At 39.9% G+C, this 21,793-nt stretch overlaps 1 protein-coding gene and 1 pseudogene across 2 annotated transcripts in view; one reads left to right on the forward strand and one right to left on the reverse strand.

The window, feature by feature from the left end:
- Window positions 1–9,298, forward strand: part of EPM2A (EPM2A glucan phosphatase, laforin) — a 72,478-nt gene extending 63,180 nt beyond the window's left edge. For both annotated transcript variants that reach the window (XM_039846971.1, XM_039846972.1), the window contains one exon: window positions 6,861–9,298. In XM_039846971.1, coding sequence (XP_039702905.1) covers window positions 6,861–7,138 — 278 coding nt within the window. In that variant the 3' untranslated portion in view covers window positions 7,139–9,298. The remainder of the gene's footprint in view (window positions 1–6,860) is intronic.
- Window positions 5,828–5,950, reverse strand: LOC120589433 (uncharacterized; annotated as a pseudogene).
- Window positions 9,299–21,793: the final 12,495 nt, after the last annotated feature.

A 21,793-nucleotide genomic window follows, 5' to 3' on the forward strand; every position in this document is an offset into this window, starting at 1 on the left:
TTGAAAGAGTGGGAGGCCAGGAGATGCCAAAGTAACTGCTTGTTTTGTTGTTTTGTTTTTTCCTCTAAAAGTGCACCTTGATTGCAATGTAGAGAACGGATTGGGATGGGCTCAGACTGGGTCTGGGGACGTTAGTTAGGAGGTTACTGCAATGCTAAAATGAAAGATAATGAGAAAGATAACGCAGCTCTGGGTAGAGTGGTAATAGTGAGGCTGCATTTATTGCACAAGTACGGGCTGGGCATGTCTTCGTGAAGAGAAAATTATGGTGTGACTTGGGTGCTGCCGGGGTTACAGAGAAAAATAGGGCATTGTTTTGATTTAAATGGTAAAAGGCAGTAAGACTAGTCCAAAACTAACTGCAGTGCAGAGAAAAATGAGTCATGTGCCCTAGGGGAATTATGGTGTGGGAGGAGCACCTTCTGTAGAGGGAACATGAGTGTTGTGGCATTTGAAGTGGGCATGCAGGTCAATGTGAGGGCAAAAGGGCCTGCCAGCTAGATGAACAGCATAAGCTGAGTCACAGAGGCATGAGATTTTAGAGGAATAATCTGTATTTCAGCCTGGTTGTAGAATAAATAGGGTCTTCGTAGAAAAGAAATGGAATAACCTGAAGCCAAAGGAACCAAGTGACACTAAGAATATTATTTAGATGTCAGCAGGGGGCAGCAGAGAGCTATGAAAATGGCACAGCTTAAGGGAGTTTGGCCAAATGGCTATTCTTGGGGAAAGAAGGAAGGTGGCGATGCCTAAGGAGGAAACGTTCTATCATCCGCCTCCTTCCCCCAAAAGTGCATTATGTATAAAATAGTCTTATAAGCAATTGCATGCATTAATTCATTTATTTCCCACAATAAAAGTCTGAGGATATGTTGTAGTTAATCTCTATTTTGCAGAGGAAGAAACTGAAGTACAAAAAAGTTCAATAACCTGGACAAGGTAAAGAGCAGAGACACAGCCTGGATTTCATCTCAGGCAGTCAGACTCAGAACATTGCTCCAGACACCATACATGCTCACATGACGATTCATGCACGTTCTATAGACCGCCACACTCTCAATCCATCGTAGTCATTATCAGCTGGAAACTGGCAAAGTCGTAAGTTTCCAAAGAGGTAACGTGTCTCCCCATAATCTGTAGTTCAAAATGTGGATGGGGAAGAAAGACCTCGAGAATGACAGGTTGCCAGGACCTTGGCTGTCTTGGCTCTTTATGAATCTCAGGTGGTCCTCCTGGCCAGGCTGGACGTCTTTGTGGGTCTGTATCTGAACTGAACTGTCACTGGAGAGGAGGCATAATATTTTTTCCTTAAGGAGGGTATAGTTTGGTTATTCCTCTAGGTAACGCTGATACAAGGAGCTTGATTTAGTCACAAGAACTTTGTCTTTTTTCAAGGGAAAAAAAACCCAAACTGTTATTTGCACAGAAGAGAACTGGTTGAATCTAGATCTTATTTGTCCCTGTCCAGCTTGTTTCTCTGGTTTCAAAACAGAGAAAACTGTTAGGATAGTGTGTCTTTAGCTTCCAGAGAGCATTTGAATTTTCGCTTCTTTGATTCTGGTTTTATAGCATTGTTATCCAATTAGATTACTATGTGAGATGAGGCTCGGAGAAGTTGAAATAAGTATGCAAGCACCCCATTTCACCCCATGCATTGATTGCTGAAGTCCCTGCTGACTAATTGAAAATTTGCATGATAGTTTGAGGTATGCAGAGAAGCCTAAGGGAAAAACTATCCCCAAAGACCCACTGTAGTTGTATTAAAATTTTTGGGGGGAGGGGGTCACAGAGTCACCCTGTCCCAGTCATAACAGTGGAGCATCTTTCACACTGAGGCGGTTTAACAATACGAAATGACAGCAAAATGAAAGCTCCCACTTGAAAAAGGCCAAATCTCATGATTTGAGATAAAGAGGTTCTTTGGTTCAGCATAACCTGGGGAGTGATCAAAGGGTTAATGGCCATTCTGGAGTTGCTAAGGAATTTTTGACCAATAGATCAATCTATGTGACTCACAGTATTAGCACAGTGAACATATAGATTGATTCTGCTGAATATTTTTAGAACTCCAGAGAAAAATCCATCTGGATGTGTTTTGAGCTGCAGCATAATGCTGTCAGATAAAGTCTGAGAAAGAAGACAGTTTGTTAGGACTGACTGTCACCGCTGGTTGTCACAGACCTGTTACAATCAATTGTGCCATCGATCCTTATCTTGTACATTTTGTCATAGGCAGAGGGGTTGATTAGGTTTTTTCTTTCTTTTTAAATAATTTCGGTTTGTGTCTTTCACCCAAGACATAAAAAGCTCCCAAATCTAGCATTCACCTGGAAAAAAAGCAAATCCTTTGATTGAGATCTACTTTTCCTTCACACAGGAAGGACTTTGGTTGTGTTTTGTCCTCTGCCAGGGCAGTGCTTGAGTAACCAGAGGTCTGCCCTGGTCTCCCAAATGGGTTAATGTGCTGCCGAGTCCTCAGCTACCCCTCTGTTGTCACCGTCTGAGTTATTTTCTCTGACTGAATACACTGAATCCAGCTCTGCCAGGAGGCAAAGACACTGACCTTGGAGCCACAGCTTCTTGTTTTGAGCCTTGTCATGACCGCGTGGCTGTGTGATACTGGGCGGGCTAGTTTCTGCATTTGGAAAATGGGGATAATAATGTCTGCCTTACAGGATTATAACAGTGGACTAAGATGATGGATATGAAAGTATTTTGAAAATCACAAAGTTGGGACTAGAGTATTAGTCTCACGTCCTTCAGTTTCTACCAAAGGATGTTAAAGATAATATGAACCTTATGTATATTACATTGCAGAGGTAGAAAAGAAGATGAATTCAAATAGAATAATAGTATATTCGGCCACAAATCTGCCCCTGGATTAAGACAGGGGAGATACGCGTATGTGTGCACGTGTTGGAAAGGCGGAAAGATTTTCAGGGTCACCCTTAGGTTAATCCTGTCTTTAGGGCCTCCCCTCCCCCCATTTATTTCAGGCCATAATGTCTCAGGCTGCCCATTGTACCCTTGTCCTCCTTGTAACCACTTTTGCTTGTTCATGTCATGCTTTCAGGAAGTTTTTGATCATTTCAGAGTTAAATTAGCCTGGAGGAGGTGGGACCAGAAGTTAGATGAGAGGGGTCTAGTCGTGTCCCAGATCAAATCAGTATTATCGGGTTTTGTTTTATTTTGTTTTAATTCATGTGCTTAACGAATGTTTTTTTGAGCATCTAGTGAGAGCCAAGGCCCGTTTTAAATTCCAAAGTAGGAATCACAGACGGTGGAGTGTTTTATCGGACCTGCACAGGGTTTCAGATTTTCGACTTAGTTGCCAACTAATTCAAATTTAAAATTTAGACTATTTTACATAAAAAAACTGCATTTCTGTCTTGCCTTGAGGTATTATTGCTTTTAAGAATGAAAGTTTTTTATCAAATTAAGTTCCCATATGGAGCCTAAATGTATGAGATGTAAAAGTTAGGGCTCTGGTTGACACTGGCTTTATTGTGCAAGCCTTGATCTCGGGGGCGCTCTTTTTATTCCTTGGTGGGCTCCATATTAGTTCAGGCTCCCTAGAATGGGTTTTCAAGTTGAGGGACGTGGGCACGTTAGGCACACATGGCCCCTCTAGAGTCGGGGCAGAGGCGCTAAACTCTTGGCAGTGTGTTATTCTCACACAGGGGTGAAAGCAGAGCATGGCTTAGGCAAGTGGGGTGCAGTGACTGAAAATTCACATTGACAGCATGAGGTCTAGCAAGTACCATTGACCATGCAGGTTCTGGAAGGACAGTAGTAGAAAGATCCAGAAAGACCAGAGGTTTGGGAGTCTGCCTCTCTGGATTTGAGTGGCCATTAGGGAATATCCTCAGGAAAATCTCCGTGCCTCAGTTTCCTCAGATATAACTGAGGATGACAGTACCAACCTTATAATTGCTAAGAGATGATTGTAAAAGAGCTGTTGCATGCATAGTGCTTAGAACAGCACTTGGCAGGTAGAAAGGGCTCAGTGAGTTGTCATTAAAATGGGGTGATGTGAGATCCTTGGAGATCCAGCTGAGGCCAGGCTGAGACGGGTAGGTATCCTGGACCCACCACTTCTCTGGTGCTCCTTTTTATTATGTAGTCATTCTTAATGTTATTTGACTACTTGTTTGATAGTTCTTAAGTGGGATGGCTAAGTGATTCAAGGAGTCCACGGGTGTGTGAAACCTGCCTTTAAACTGGGAGCCTCTGGGCACCTGGCAGCTGACATTTCCCTCCCAGGATTACGTGCCAGAGATCACAAACCTCAGACTAACGCATATCTCTTTTCGACTTCTAAACTGTCTGCATGCCTCTTGAAGAATCTTTTACAGATTAAAAAGGAAGCGGGGAGATGTGTGTGTCATTTGGTGCAGACTCTTCCTCGTTGACTGTCTGGCTGAGAGCAGGTCAGGGAAGCGAACCTGCCGGGGTCACATAAGCTTTGGCTTGGGTGGGCCAGCTGCACTGACGCAGCAAAGGCTGAGCACCAAGGGCTGGGACGCTGACTCCTGCAGCACCTACTGCAGACGGCTATGGCAGTCTATTTGGATACTTGGCATTTGGATGAAAATCCACTTTAAAAAAACTTCTATTTATTTCCTGGCAGTGTCCGTGGTAGTTGGAGAGGTAGCTATGAACAGGGAACTTGACAAGTGGTGGAGCAGAAAGGAGCAGGAAGAACGCCAGCTTCTTGGGTCCACCAGCCGAACCCCCTACTCAGCAGTGTCACTAGGAGAAAACCTCCAGCCCCCACCCAGCGGGGCAGAAGCCCTGCGCCTGAGCCAGCCTCGTTCTGTCAGCAGGGTCGCTCAAGCTTACCTTGGAGGTTTTGCCTTCCCTGATCTCCCAACTCAAATAGTGGACCAACCACACAAGACTCTCCTTGAGGCGCACAGTGAGACATCTCTCTGGTACATATGATGTCCTATACTTTGTTACAGCTCCAGTGATATTTTGCTCCCTCTAGGAAGGTGCCATGGTTCACCCAGCTGTGGCCTCGGATCACCCCCAAATCAAGCACAGGAGTGTAAATCAATTACAGTCTGGATGCTCAGAAATCAGGCGACACGTAGGAGCCGCTGTGTCTCAGATGCCTTCAGGGACCAGGCAGGCAGCAGGCATTCGGGAGAGTTGGAGCCTCAGGAACCTGCACTGTATGCGCTGCCTAAAGGAATTCCAGTTAAAAAAGTCTCTAAACTGCTGTGTGGGGCCCGTGGCTTTAGATCCTGTAGTAAGAGGGATGAACAGGACAGCAGCAGCAAGTTAGCATATTATCCTGGCTTCCGTGTGGATGTGCCGCTGGTATCTCCCAGCAGGGTGGGTCTGAAGCTAAGGTAGACCCTCCTCCTCCATCTCCCCTGGGCGGAGAGATACCTGAGAGGGAGTCTAGCCACGGCGGGGTCTTTGGTGACATCTGTCTTTCTAAGGCGCTGACACCCGATCTCCATGTGTCAAAGAGGACATCTACAAACGGAAGTCTAAATTTACCCGAGTGGCTCTGTGGGGGAGAATTCTGGGCCTCAGTGAAGATCTGCAGTGGCTTCCTGTGAGGGAGGAGGCTTTCCCCTGCTCTCTAGTCATCCAGTGGGGCTGGCGCTGTGAAGCTGTGGCCTGCAGAAGACACTTCCAAGGCCATTGTTATCTCCATGTGGTTGAGGACAGGGAGCAGCTAGAGTATGTCAAATGATAGGTACCCAGTTTGTTTGTTTGTTTATTTATTTATTTTAGGCGAGGCAACCCTTAGTTGACCTCACAGATTACAAGGACTTTGTCAGTTTACAATCCTTTATTTTTTTATTTTTTACGCCTACAGCACCTGGTCTTCCTAGGTGGTCTCCCATCCGAGTACTAACCAGGCCCGACCCTGCTTAGCTTCCGAGATCAGACGGGATCGATCGGGCTTGTTCAGGGTCGCATGGCCATAAACAATAGGTACCCAGTTTAGTTTCCCTCTTTCATCCCTTCTTGAGGTAATTTACACTGATCATCCTCCACCCCTCTCCCTCAAATCCACTAAATATCTTTGCTCTGAGAACCTGTGAGCAGAACTCCTGGTATCAGGAGGTGGTTTTAGGGGGATCCCCTCCACTAAGATGTAGGGGGGCGGCACACTGTGCATGTCCTTGCTCAGTGTGATGAGAAGACATGTGAGTCATCTAATAATGGAAATGGTATTCATGAAGCTGCAGTAACTATAATCACAGTATAATCATAATTGCCCAGGAAAGGAGAAACCGAATCCGTTTTCACACACACAGGGAATGAATGAACAATTGATTATCGCACGTGTATCAGTTAATAAGTTTGCCATTCCATTGGACAAATGAAAATTAGCATACGTTGAATGAATAAGATTGACTCCTTTAATCAATATGGACTAATTCTATTTTACATTTACCTGGAAGATCCTTTTGGATTAAAGGAAATTCAGGTGACAGGACCTGTCAGGTTCTCTTTGAAATCCTCTAAACCTCTGCTGGATCTGTACAAACCGTTCTGATAGGTGTAAAAATCCATTCTTCTGATGATAGACAATGGTGAACTTTTTCTTTGAAAGGAAATTGTCACCGAGGCAGAAGTCACTCAAAGGAGCAGCCAAACCCAGCAACGGCACGGAGCTGACCCGTCGCCTCTGCAGCGCCCTTTCCACTTTTTTATTAGCAGGTTTTGATACTGTCTCACCTTTTCCTTCAAAACAAAGGAATGAAGCAGGCTCTGTCATCCCGGCCTCTCCCCGCAGAGCGCAGCGATTTCACGGTGCGCGGGAGGAGGGATCATCAGCGGCGAGATTGGGGCTTCATTATTCACGTGTCTGTGTTTTGCTTTCTCAATGCCAGGCCGAGTACAGATGCTCCCCCAGGCGGTCTGTCTGCTGCACGCTCTGCTCGAGAATGGACACACCGTGTACGTTCACTGCAACGCGGGCGTCGGCCGGTCCACCGCGGCCGTGTGCGGCTGGCTCCAGTACGTGATGGGCTGGAATCTGAGGAAGGTGCAGTACTTTCTCATGGCCAAAAGGCCGGCTGTGTACATCGATGAAGACGCCTTGGCACAGGCAGAAGAAGATTTTTTTCAGAAATTTGGGAAGGTGCGTTCTTCCATATGCAGCGTGTAACTGCCCAGGAAAGGAGAAACCGAATCAGTGTTAATACACATTGCATCCCAATTTTCTTAGGAAGCCTGGGGGTGACAGTAGTACATTGATCTAGAAACAAAGGTGTTGCCTAAAGAGAATGGTTGCTGGCTTCTCACCTCAACCCGCCTCCTTTAGTCTGGGGCTGACTTACCATTATGCTTTGGTCGAGCTGTATTGTCTTTGAAATATTTTACAAAGGAAGTTGTGAATGACATAGGAGAAGAGGCCACATGCAGCTGGTCTGTGCCATGTTGTGCTAGCATCAGACAGAAAGGTAATGCATGCAGTTTGTGCTGCCTGCAAGCGGACCAGCCCTCTGCTTCACAGACACTGCATTTATTGTGTTACGAGTTGATGCCTGCACTTTCTTGCTGCCTTGTAATGTGTCGTGCAGAAGAAAACGCAGGGAGTTGTGTAGATTTCATCACTCGTGGGTGTGTGTCTGTGTGCGTATGTGTACACACACACAGACACACATACACATGTGCAAATTTTCTGCTAAAATTATAAAATGAGAGCTGGTCAGTTGCTGAGGAAGGACGTAAAGGTGGAAGTCTGGACTATGGCAAAGTAAGAACTCAACATGACCAAAATCGATGGCTTTCTAGACCTTGTTTTTGCATCCTGTTTCAGTTATCAGAGTCTATTCTAAGGCATCACCCTCCTTATCTACCCATAACCCTGCGTGACTCCCAAAGCGGAGTTATTATCTCTCTGTTTTAATTGAGGCTCCATGAGCGTAGACGCTTGTCCAAGGCCTTACGGCTAGTCAGAGACGAGCTGGAGTTGCACTCAGTGCTTTTTCAACACAACTTGTTGCTTTGCCAGCAAACTGGAGTGCATTCCGTTTCCCTCTCTCAGAGTAAGGTCGATGTTTCTGCCGCAGTTTCTATGGCGAGAAATGGAACAGTGTTCTGATCAGTTGCCAAAGAATTTAGGAAAGTAGTTATATTTTGTACCACTTATTTTAAAACGTGGTGGACTGTCTCAAGGCCAAAGTGGCCTCAGCCATAACTCACAAGAGGAGTCATATTACCAAAAAAGCCCAAAGAATCCAAATTCATAGAAAATTGTCCCACAGCTTGGGAACGATCCTGGTTCCACACTCAGTTTAATACAATGCACTGTTACTGTGGCTCCAGAATATGCAAGTCCCTACCTTACCCTAGATTCTACAGGAAACACAAAAATGAACAAGGCTTTGCTTTTAAAAAGCTCATAGCCTGGAAACAGCCCCATGTTTAATCAAGTATAATGCAGGACGGAACTGTGAATGACATGCTAGAATAGGGGAGGGGGAAGTAACTTTTATTGGGTACTTCTTTTGTGCAGGGTGCTTTATGATCTTATCCAGTTTAATCTTGGCAGTACCCTATGAGTGATGTTTCATTATCTCCACTATATAGACGAGGAAACTAGGCCTAGAGAAGTTAAATCAACTGTCCAGGATCCCATGGTGAGTAAACAGATGAAATGAGATACAAAGCTACGTTTGTCTGACTTAGACCCCATACTTTTCCTATTAAACTACAAAGCTTATTTGATTTTCTGCTCCTTCTTTTCTTCCATAAATATTTATCGATAGATATTAGAGACTGATTTCGGAAGTGTAGGGGATAAGAAGGATGGAAAGTAGGTCCCAGTGAACTTCAGAGGAGGAGAAGATGTCTAATAACTGTGAGACTCGAGGGAGAGGACATTTGATTTGGGCAGAGAAGGCTGGACAAGACACATTTCTCTTACAATTTTACACAGTTACATTTATAAACCAAGATTGAATAATATGAAGTCCAGCTCCCTTGCCAAAAATAACTAGAGATAACTATTGTATTAATCTCTTTATAGTCATGTGTTATGTAAAATTTAATCTTAAAAAAATGCGATATTTCTAATTATGTAAGTGTGTGTGTGTATGTGTGTGTGTTGAATTTCCTTAATGTCTAAGAAGTCCAGTTGTATAATTTCTACTACAGAAAAACCTCTTTGGGTGGATTTTTTCCTTTTTGCTCTAGCAGGCAAAATCATTTTATGGCGATTAAAGAAAGTTTTGGAATAAACCCTCTCGTCTTCAATAAATGGGATGTCCAATATATTTCAAAATCACCTGGAAGTTTTGCTAAATAAAAGCATTAAAAACGACCTTTGTGTACAAGATTTTTTAAAATGTTATTAATTTTGTCTGAAATCCAGAAGAACAAACTGTGTTTTCTTCTTTCTCCGTTTATTCCTTTATTTTTCGAAGGAGCAAACCAAGACCCAGAGGCATCAAATGACTCTTTTGTGGCAAGAAGTTTTAATTGAGGGTCAGAGGAAAGGGATGAGCTAGGAAGATCAGTCAGGAGATTTAGGGTTGTGCTGAGGAGTCACTGGAGATTTCATGGCAGTGAGAGCGGACGGAGTTGTTAGTGAGAAAGAATTGGTGGGAGGATTAATGGAAATGGGAGGAAGAGGAAGAAAAATGGCTAAAATGAGAAAAAGCGAAGTGAAATTTCCAAAAGAGGAAGAAGCAGGTGTTTCCTTTTATGGAGATAGTATTGGAAGGATTGAGAAGGAAGGTGTGGCTGTAGAAACAGGAGCGTCACAGTCACGTTCCCAGGATGGACGGTGGTGCCAGGCATTCACCACAGCAGGAGAAGGGCCAGCCAGGTGTGACGCGCTGACCAAGTGAGAGGCTGGGCTGTGCCGTGGCTCATTATCTGCTCGGAAAAAAAATCGGTAGCAGATGGGACTAAGAATAAGGGGGAAAGGCTGATGAAGCGACCTCTTGTTAAAATGCTAACAGCGGCAAGATAATAAGGGGAAAAGGACGAGCGACAGCAACGGCAACTTTGCTTTTCCCGTTTCCTTACCTGCTACTCCCATAGTCTTTCCCAATTCAGTTTCCAGTTGCCCAGGTTCCAAACCTCAGAGTCATTCTTGACTCCTCTCTTCCTTCCACACGTAACATTTAATCCATCAGGAAAATCTGTCACCTCTCCTGTCCAAATATCCGCAGCCTAACTGTGTTTTACTTCCTCCACAGAACGATCCTGGATAGAGCCCGGTTAGCGTTCTCTAGACCGAACTTCAGAAATAGCTGCCTAAGTCGTCTCCCTGTTTCTGCCCTTCCCTGTCCCTCAGCCCCTACCACGGTCGTGTGTACTCGCCCACGCTGGCTGGTGTGGCCCTGTGGAAGTATACGTCAGATCACATCAGTCCCGTGTTCAAAGCCTCCAGTGACTTGCCGTGTCACTCGGTAACAGCCAGAGCCGTCCAACGACCGACACAGCCTGGTCCCTTATTAGGTCTCTGACCTCGTCTCCTACTGCCTCTGCCTCACTCTGCTCTAGCCACACAGGCCGGCTTGCTCTTTGAGTATTCCAGACGGGCTCCTCCTTCAGGGCACTGGCTGTTCTCTCTGCCTGGAATGCTCTTCCCAGGTATCCACGTGTCTCACGCCCAAACCGCCTCCCGTGATGCCTTTCTGGACCACGCTACTAAAAATTTCCATACCCCCCCACTCACCTTTCCTCCATTCTCTGCTTCATTTCTCTTTATGGAACTTATTACTGGCCAATATGTTACATAATTTACTTATTTGTTTTACTGTCTGCTCTCTCTCACTGCAGTGTAAACTTCATAAAGGTAAGAATTTATATTTGTTTTATGTGATGATGCGCCTAGAGAGTACCTATAATGGAATCCAACATGTAGTTCAATGAGTGAAGGGTAAGAATGGCTAATAACTACTAAAAACATACATGTTTTATGTGTTGTTTTCTAAGGGTTTTACATTCTTCAGCTGATTTAATCTTCCCAACAATGCTATGAAGTAGATATTATCCTTATTTTACAGATAAGAAAACTAGAGGCATAGAAAAAACATGAACTTGTTCTAAAGTGAGTAAGATTAGGTAGAGTAAGCTCCTAATGAACCACCTGTATAGACTCTGGGCACACTCACTACATGTACTAGTTTGCTAGGGCAGCCGTAAAAAACTACCACAAATAGGTGGCTTAAACAACAGGAATTTATTGTTTCACAGTTCTGGAAGCAAGAAGCACAAGATCAAGGTATCGGCAGGGTTGGTTCCTTCTGAGCGGTGTGAGGGAGAATCCACTGCAGGCCTCTCACCTAGTTTCTGGTGGTTTCCTGGCAATCTTTGACATTTCTTGATTTTTAGGAGCATCACTCTGACCTCTGCCTTCATCTTCACATGATTGATTCTCTGTCTCTCTGTCTCTCTCTCTCTCTCCTTAACTAATTACATCAGCAGAGAGCTTATTTATGAATAAGGTCACATTCAGAGGTGCCAGAGGTTAGGACTTCGACATATGAATTTTGAAGGACACAATTCAAACCATAACAGTACCGAAAACAACTTCCCGAAGACTATAGAGCGTGATTAAAGCAGGCAGATTTGAAGAGATTAGAAAGTTGGAAGAAAAGACCAGAATGCATGGAGTTTTCCATTTTTACAGATTTAGCCTGATGTCAGGCCACAACTACAATGTTACTGAGGTGGGAAAAATGCTGACAGAAAACCCTCTCATCCTTGGTTCAGGAAACTGGAGCTGAGCAAGATCAAGCATTTCCCTTGTGATGGAGATTTAGTTCAGGAAAAAACATGTGAGTTACATGAAGAATTTCTGGGAGCTTCTGGGTAAAGTTTTCTCATTCTTAAAAAAAGAACAACAGAAGGAGATGCCCTTTCTTGCTATGGTGGAGGTTTTGTGTAGATATGTGATCCAGGCTAGTGGAATGATCTCCCTACCAGTCTCAGAACCGAGCCAGCATGAAAGGATACAGAAAAGAGAACTGGATTTGCAGCTTCTAGATAAGTTGACCCTGAGATCCTCCCAACTTCTTGACTTCTGGTTGTGTTTAACTACATATTTGTCTGTGTTTAAGCCAATTGGAGTTGGGTTTTTCATTGCTTACAGTTAAAGGCATTGTAATTGGTACACCACCAATATGTAATTCTTATCTTAAAAATAGTATTTATTTTCTCATAATTTATGGCATCAAAACGTATTGTGATTTCTTATGTCATTTAAAGAATATATGTTTTATATTTGCTTCTACTAGGTTTCAGAGGGTAGTTCTTAAAAAGGGAAACGGATGCTTTTGAATGATAATCTGTAAATTAAAATGTTATAATGGAGAAGAGTAGCGTGTAGTGTATCTATTAGACTTCAGAACATTTATATATTTGTGATTTCCAATTATTTGCCTTTGAGCAGTGGTTCTTACCTACTCAACTGAAAGTCAACCCAAAGTGAAAGATATTGAAAACTCTTTATTTTTCTTGGCAATAAATAAGCACACTGCAAAGAATTACACCTTCAGATCATCTCGTCTCTATGGGAACCAGGTAATCTTAGTATCTAGCCAAATAGCTAGTTAAAAATGAATGGACTGGGCTGGTCTGAAATTTACGACTTCTTTTCTCTACTTCTAGACAGAAATCACACCGAGTATAAATTTTTTTTTTTTTTTAAAGAGAAGAAACATAAGAAAAAAGTAGCATGTCAAAGAAGCAGCAGTAAAAATAATGGACTTTTCGCAAATGGAATCACTAGCCCTGAATATATAAATTGGGTTTTTACATTCTAAAAGTAGAATTTGCAAATAAATAAATAAATAAATAAATAAATAAATAAATAAATAAATGTAGAATTCTCTAGTAGAAATTTAAGTGAGAGAGATTTTAAAAGATGATTACTATGACAATATTCAGTGCTTCTACCTGTATACTTATAAACTCAGACCAAGTTTTTATCTAATACAACTTATATTCAAAACTCTAACACAAAACACAATCAAAACGTTCTTTCGTCGAATAATTAGCTAATTTTCTCATGTGGGATCATTTCAAGGTTTGGTAAAAATGTATTTGTATATTTCATATTATTTGTCTTCTGCTGAGAAGCTCTTTTATCATCTTCTACAGATGTCCCTTAAGTTTTTTTTTGTTGATCTTTGATTCCTTAGCATTAGTTTAGTGTTGACATAAAATATATGGTTAGTATACATTATAGTAGGCATGGAATAGTTAAACAGCTAAGCTCTAGTCTCCTGTAGCTACGGGATATGATAGGATATCCAAGAATCTGTCCAATGCAAAAAAAAAGCTCTAAATTCGAGTACAATCTGGGAGTTATCATTTAGCTCCAAGGACAGAAACCCAAGAACAAAGTCAGCTGAAAAATAGTTGGAGGCAGACAAAAAATGTGGGGCATTCAAATAAAAAGACAGGAGGAATTCCAATACTGTAATTGTATCAGGCATTATACCGATATTACTAAAGGAAATACTGCTTAACATTCAGTGAATATGACCACTATCATTTAAAACGTAAACTATAAATAATTAGTATTAAGTGATCCGGTATAACGTCAGAATAGTACGGATTACAAAGGAGAATGTCAGAATAAACTGGACAGTGAAAAAATAAAGAGCGGGACCTAAAACACAATAGAACCGAATTGTCACTGTCACACCTATCAAGGCTTTCATCAATTTCTGGTGAGAGAAAACTCATAACTCACTGAATATAATTTAGTTTGCTGGATATAATTAAGAAACGAAGTACTTTTTTTGTTCAATAAAGATCCTTATTGTTGCCTTCTTAAAGTTAAGTAACAAATCCAAAAATGGATTTATGGTCCAGACAATTTCAGTGAATATTTTGTATCTATTGTGGACAAACAAGGCGAGCATCCCTCATATGTTACAGAATGGTGTTCAAAGCTTATGCCTGTTCAGCACCCAATCACGTGTTTACTGTGATTACTGATATATTTCGACGTTTTTCTATTTGTTTAGTTTTTATTTCAAAAGTTTTCTGCTCTTCCTATGTTTTATTTTCTCCTTTCTTGCTTTTATTTTTGACTTTGATTATACCTTCTCCCCAACAACATGGAAAAAACTTGAATGTTGACTTATAGCCACTGGTCTTTACCCTTCCTTCATGCTGACATTATTACAATTATAGTGGAGTTGTTTTCGATACACTTTCTCTTTTTCTTTTTGTATTCCTAACTTTAAAAAATTTGTTAAGGAGGACAAAGAAAATGTTGGTGAGGACACTCTTCATTGCCAGACTGATAATTACCACCTCATCTCATTTTTGCTTTCTTATCTGTCTCAACTTCCATCATAATTGAGACCTTCAAGCCCAGTGACTTTCAAGGTTCCAATGAGCATGTCGTTCACCTCCCTTGCAGAACTGCATCGCCTCGTTAGGTGTTCTGTGTCACAGCTTTCTTTCCTTTAGTTCATCCATCAAGCACATTCTTTCATGCTGAAATATCTTATTCTTTTATGCTGAACTATCTTATCTGCTGAAAATTTTTCTTACCTCTCTCTTCATTGTTGCAGGCAGATTTCTATTTTCAAATTTCATATTATAATTTCCATTCAGATGTCAGGAGGAATAAGGTGTTTGTCATTTTAAATCGGAATTTTCTCAATCATCATCTATATCAATGACACCCACATTTCACTCTCAATTCTAAAGCTCTCTCTCGAGTGCCAAGCCCATATATCAACATTTGTTTCTGAATATTTTTATTTGGGCATCTCCCAGGATATTTCCCAGAATATCTCCCAAACTCGATATACCACACACTGAAATTTTCTTTCTTTTGCCAGACTGCCCATACTTTCTCTGCTGGGCAGACAGTAGCAAGACCTTTCCCCCAGTTGCTCAAATCAGAAAACTGAATGTCACGTTTGCCGTCCTACCCGCCATTTACCGCCCTCCTAATCACTCAACAAGTTCTTTCAAGTATACCTCCTAAATATCTCTTAAAATGTCAACTCCCAACTATCATCTTTGCCATAGATTATTAAATCTTGACTTCTTATTAGTATTCTTACCCTTCTTCAGATCATTCTTTATATTGCTACCAGGGAAACCTTTCTGAAACTCAAATATGGTATTACGTCTTCCTCACTCGACACTTCTCAGTGGCTCTTTACTGTTCTCAGAGAAAAGTAAAGAAGTTCTTATTGTGACATATAAGGGCCTTTATGATCTAGACCATGCCATTCTCTCTAATCTCTCTTTGTTATTCCTCCAACTATCCACCAAGAGTATGCTCTAGTCACAGTGAATTACTTCGATATTCTATGATCTTTTTTGCCCTCTGCTTTTTGCACATATTCCTCCTTTTGCCTGGAATCCTCTCTCCTCCCATCTGTATCTGGCCACTCATCCTTCGGGTCTCCATGGTCACCCTTCCTGAGATATCTTCTTGCGTCTTCAAGGTTGCCCCTCCCAGACAGTTTCACAGGACCCTACGTTTGCTGCTTCTGAAGCACTTAACACCTGGCACTATCGCATCTTTAGGTCAGGTTGTAAATGATGCTTAGCAATCATTTTTGCACATTTTCAGAAATTATTTAAGCCCAATAATTTTCTTGGATTTTATGTATATTTTAATTTACAAGACACGTGAAGAAAACATTTTATGAGAACTTTTTTTTTTCATGTAAGTTAATGATTGGGGTAATTCACTAAACTACTACCAAAGGCTTTTGTTTTTTCTGTTTTTGTTTTAAGCATTTTAACAACTGTCTATATATACTACTAGTATGTAATGATATTTAATCATAAATATCATATATCAACATCAGAAAGCCATGATCCTATAAAATGCTGTATTGTATTTTCAACCCTATTTCTTGCTGAAAATTGCATTTATTCAGTCCCCCTTTGGTTTGCCATCATAGGCTAGTACTGTTGGCCTTTAGAAAAGCCTTATGAAATATATTGCTATGCATACTAAAAATTTTGTTGTTTGTATTACATTACACAGTATTCTCTCAGTGAGTGATCTCATGGAAGATATTTCCTTCTGGCCAAGGAATTAAGCAAAATTGTTATTTTCCTGAGCAATAAAAATAATACTTTATGTAGCTACAGAGCTTATAAATCATTATATTTTCTTCTTCTCAGTAACAAGATTATATAGTACAAGTATCTTGAACTAACTTTGCTCCTGGATCTGCCTTTTATTCTACCCATTTTTATTCCATTGCTCATCTTTCTTAGTTATTTTAAATTTTATTTTTATTTTTCTGTATTGTTTGGTTCATTATAAAATGTCATATTTAATTCTTTTCGGAGAAAGAGAGGTACAAAAAACACAAATAAAATAGCTGCCATGTGAAACACTTGCACAATATAGAGGCTGACATTGTGAATGTTTTTGGTATAAATGTCAAAAAAAGGTGAAATGTCATGAAATGTCATATATGGAGAAAATTCTATCTTTTGGAAATGAAGAAACTCTAAAAATAGTATCCATCAACTCATGGACACAAATATCAGAGTATTGTCTCAAACTTGCAAAATGTGTCCATGCCTATGCGTTGATTTGATTAATAGATACATTCTCATGATTAAGCAAGAATGAGCTAGAATCAGGTCATCATCATAAGCTTCTTGTACATCTAAAACTTTACAGATGGAAGAATGTGTTTTTTTAATTTCTGATTATTCCAACAATTTGCCTCTATACTTTATAATAAATGAAGTAAGTAATCAGATGCGACCACCTGTTCTTCCTTCATATATTCTGTTGAGCATATTAACAGCTAGAGTTCTCAGAAAGTCATAAATAAAACTCACAGCTAAGAGATTAGGCAAACTGAGTGACCTATTGCATTTCAGATGTCCGATAAGTAGAATTCTCAATTCCGGAAAAAACTGTAGAGTTCATAGCCAGTATTGTTATTGGAAATCTTCCCTTTTGAAATCAACACCAAATTTTAATTTTTTTCTTATTTATAGTATATTGTTTTCTCCAAAGGTAATTGAAACAAGTCATTACTTAAAAATTTATATTTCTGTACACAGAAAATTTTTTGAGTATTTTTAATATATTAAGCTGGTCATTAGAAAATGGAGATGACACTCTCTGAAAGATACTGGATCGTTACATATATAAACCAATTAGATAAACAAGCAGTAATTGGAGTTGTGTAAAGAATATTTATTTTATCATGTAGGTATTTAAATAGTTCTGAATATTCATGAGGAATAACAATTAATATAAAACAAATCTCTTTTGCAAGGTAATTTTAAAATGTCTCTAAGCAAATGTCCGAGTTTAGTTTAAAGCATATGCCAACATTCTTTCTCCAGGAATTACTTTCACAAAAATATTTGTTGTTAGTGCAGGATATATTTTATCTCTCAGTGGTCTATTTTCTTTCAGACAAAGAGAAGAACTTTTTGCCTATGATATATAAATTCTGATTGTCATTTTTAATGACAGAAGTAGAGGATACATAAACTAAATCCACATTTTAGTCATGAGTCGGTCTTCCCATAGTTCATGATAGAAATGTTACCAATAAGATATTTTGCAAAAATAAAAAAGGGAGAGATTTGGTTTACTAATAGTTCAAATGAAAACAGTTTAGGGTATTTAAATGAGCCAGTCATTGGCTATTGCTGCTACAAAGGCTAACAAAATGATGGGTGATTTATTACACACAAAAATATACAAACAAGGAGTACTCAGGTCCTGACCACACAAAGTATAGTGCAACACTTTTGTTTTGACCACTAGTCAATTAAAGGATTATATTTATTTCTATCAACAAGTTTGAAGTAGAATATTGACGTTTACGGATTAGTCAGTTTTCCAAAGAGAATTTCTAATTTCTTCAGAAGTATAGATGGAGAAAACAAGACCCAGAGTTGTTTTGTTTGTTTGTTTTTTTAATACTAGTAATTTCATCTTTTGAGCAATTGTGCAAATGTTTACCATCTTCTAGTGTTGTGCGGGACAATGACTTTCTCGAGTGGATGTAATTATCAAAATACAGAGAAAGGAACTTAAGAAGATTCTCTTAGAGAAAAGACTATGGGAAGAAATAATGCTCTTTAAATATTTAAAGGATCGATACATAAATAAGACAGTTACCTTATACTTGCTCCAGAGGGCAGAAGATTCATGGTTAGTAGTTACAAGGTGATAGCTTTTATCTTCCTTTTAAAAAGAACTTTCTAAATAGAGTTGGAAAATGGTAAAACAGATTGCTTTGTGAGATAGTGAGCTTCCTGCAACTAAATGATTTTAAAACAGAAGTTGAAAAACTCTCCGAAAAAGGTTCAAAGAGGATTAAATACTGGATATAAGATTTGATTTTAAGACTTCTGAGATCCCTTCCAAAGTTAACAACCTATGCTTCTAATTATTCATGTTTGTTAACTGTCCATTTCTTCTTTTCTCTTGAACATTAAAAGCTACAAATTAGCACTTACCAAGGCAATCGAGGGATATGGGAGGCAAGTACAAAAGTCTTAACAGTGCTTAGAGAGAAAACTGAATGCTCAACTGGCTCTTGCCACTTCCAAGTGATACTGGAGAGGTTAGGGTAAAGAAAATGCACAGCCTACGTAAATAAGCGTAGACCTTCTGTAGCTATTCAGGGGGTTTCACATTATGCATGTAGTGAATTCTGGAATAACTTATCTGGAGCCAAATGGAATGAGCTGTGGATAGTTCTCCAATGAAAATTTTAAAGCAAAAAGAGAGCCTTAGCCCGCAGGAAGGAAGAGGCCATCTTTGCCACTGGAACCAGCCCTTCAAATCATTTAGAGTTCACATAACTGTCCTGATCAGCTGTACATCATGATCTTCTCTATGTACTTTCCATGTAAGAGTTCTTCAGGAAGATTACACTTTAAAACATCTCTAACAAACTTTCAATCTAGTGTCAGCAAAAGAAATTTAAATCTGACCATTCCTGGACAGTTCTAGTTCATTGGTTGATAATTCTATGGGCCATGTCAAGATAGGTCTATTGACTGGTCAAGTCCTGCTCAATTATTTATGTTTTTTTTTTTTTTAACTTTGAGCCAAGCATAAAGTCAGATTAAATTAATTGACGCAGAATGCCACTTTAGGCAAGTATAATAGATATGCCAGGATTGCCTAGACTAATTACCTAGTCTGGCTGAATACCACCCTCTCCCTCCCATTGGAAGAACTTACTTTCTTTCAGCATTTCGTAGGGAAAGAGCTGTTTGCTGAGAGAATATCTTAGCGAAGTACATTAAAGAGGGTACTTATGAATATGATCACATTTCTCAAATAAAAAATCTGAGTAATTTTCTTCCTATTTTCCCTGCTGTTTAATTTCTTCCCTTTGACATAATTTGTTGCCTATTTGGGTAAGGCAGTTAGATATTTGTGTTAATTAGGTATTTGTTGTCTATCCTGAAGTAGAGGTACTTAGCTCGTGATGGGAGCTGGCTCTGAGATGCTCATTCTGAGAGTAACTCTTTTTGTTGTGTTGTTTTCTCCATGGCAACACTTGTATCTATTTCTTCAGCATTGTTTATGGCTCTCTGAAAGGACATCGAACTTCAATGGGCCCTCAAAGAAGCAATTCTTTTGTACTGTTGTTTAAAAATGTGTCGTGTCGTTTTCTTCTTTAGTACCAGTGGAGAAGAGAGATGACCAACTAAAGAGTTAATATGAACGTTTCCTTTCATTTACTAATTTCTCGAACTGTTTATAAGGTGATATGTGAGAAACAATTGTAAGAGGTAACAGATTTTTCATATGAGTGAATGCAGAAAGCACTCACTTTACAAAGAAAATGAAAAGAGCATTAACAAAATAATTTATTGAGTGTAATCCTGATGCTTCTAACTTTAGAAGGTGTATGTGTGTGCACACCTGCTTCAGTACGTGTATGTATAGATCTATTTTTGAATTCTGTATACTGGCTTCCTCCTGCACTCAGAAACAATGGGCAGAGTGCCCAACAAGCAGGCAACTGGCAGTGACAAAGGTTAGGACAGAATAGAAGCAGGAAAGGGTTAAGACAATAAATGTTGACCCCATATGATAATAACCACTTTGAAATACAAGAGTAATTTTTTTTTACCTGCTCACTCTCTTGATTTATATTACCTTGAACATAAGATAAATTGGTATGGAGATCCCATGTCAGCTGAGGATGCAAGAACAAATATATGTCTCCCTCCATAGTCCCTGCTCTGCCCCATTGTCAATCAGAGCAGCTGTGTCATCATCGCTCTCCCATTTCAAGCCACAAACTAGTGTCATTTTCATGACCTCTGCAGTCTTCATTATGGTCATGCATTTCATGTTTCATGCTTTTCTCTCATATCTGTCCCACTCACCCCTGCCCCAGATTACTGTCTGCCCCAGGTACTTTTTATTTTGTATCTTGATCAGTCTCTATCTGGACTCCCTGTCTACACCTGTTCTGCACTTACCATTGTCATCCTTGTGGTTAACACTATTTTTTTTCATCTATCGCTTAGTCCTTTTAAGTTCTTCCTAAAATACTCTTCCCTATCTCCCCTCAAAGCCTCAGAGTGTCTTGTCACTGACTATGTCCTCCAGAACTCTGTAAGATCCACATACTGGACAGCAGAGCCTGCCAGGGACAAGCCTTGAGTGTCATTTCCTCGGTTTCTATTCTTTGGTTCATGGGTGTTTAATCATGTTAGACGAACCTGTCCCAAATGCCTAGGACACAGTCATTCTAGTCTGAATGCCAACCCTTTAAGAAAACAGCCTCATAAGCCTGGATCAGATTCTCTTCTTTCAAATCCAGCCAACTGTGTCTCTCCTGTCATTGAACTGTCACCGTCACTGCTCTTCCATGAATCCTTTCTAGATTAACCGCGTGGGACCTGCATGTTCCGTCGTGGAGGAAAGAACTCCCAAAGACTTCCAAGGGTATCTCAGCAAGAGCTCCCATTTACCTTTGACCTGTCTCTCATGTCAGCATAGCACATTCATAGATGATATTCTTGATTGTTTATTGGAGAGTTCTGTATAGGCCACTCTGTTGCAGGGTATATGTGTGTGCTCACACACACATGCAAGTTTGCAGATTTTGAGAGGACTCAATTGATGTACTCATGTACATAGTGTCCAGCAAAGCATCCTGTGTTAATGAGTATGTAATTGATTCTTTGGGATAATGACGAAAGGAATGTGAGGATATCACCTTGGCTGGCACTAGACATAACAGTAACAAGAATAGTTTAAAATGAATTCGGTTTCATAACAATTCTTAAAGTAGGTACTATGATTGTTTTCATTTGCTGATGAGGAAACCGAGGTACACAGAGATTAATACCTTTTATAAGGTCACACAGCTTCTGAGTGTTAGAGACAGAATTAAAATCAGGCTTTCGGATACCATAAACCCCACTTTTAACCATTATGTCATATTGATATTATAGATGATTTATTTTTTAAATTTGTGTTGAAGACAACCCAAACTATATTCATGTTTTTAATAGAAAAATAACATGTACAATATTTAATAATAAAACTATAGAGAAATATTTATGTTTTGGCATAGCTCAAATGGATTCTACATAAAAGTTTAATGTACTATTTAAATATGAAAAATTTAAATAAAATGTAAAAATATGCTTTCAAAAGCATACATTTTTTTACTTATACCAGGGTACTGAGTATTATTTTTTCCTATATGTAAGAAATACAAGTGGGAAAAATGAATGACGATTTCTAAAAAAATAAAATAACTTACATAGTTAAGGAATGTCCGATTAAATTATTATACATGTATGCTGCCTACAGAAGTTCACACAGGGCACCGAAATAGCTGAAAAGGAG

Source organism: Pteropus medius, unplaced genomic scaffold, assembly GCF_902729225.1.
Source record: "Pteropus medius unplaced genomic scaffold, Ma_sr-lr_union100, whole genome shotgun sequence".
Classification (NCBI taxonomy): Eukaryota; Metazoa; Chordata; class Mammalia; order Chiroptera; family Pteropodidae; genus Pteropus; species Pteropus medius.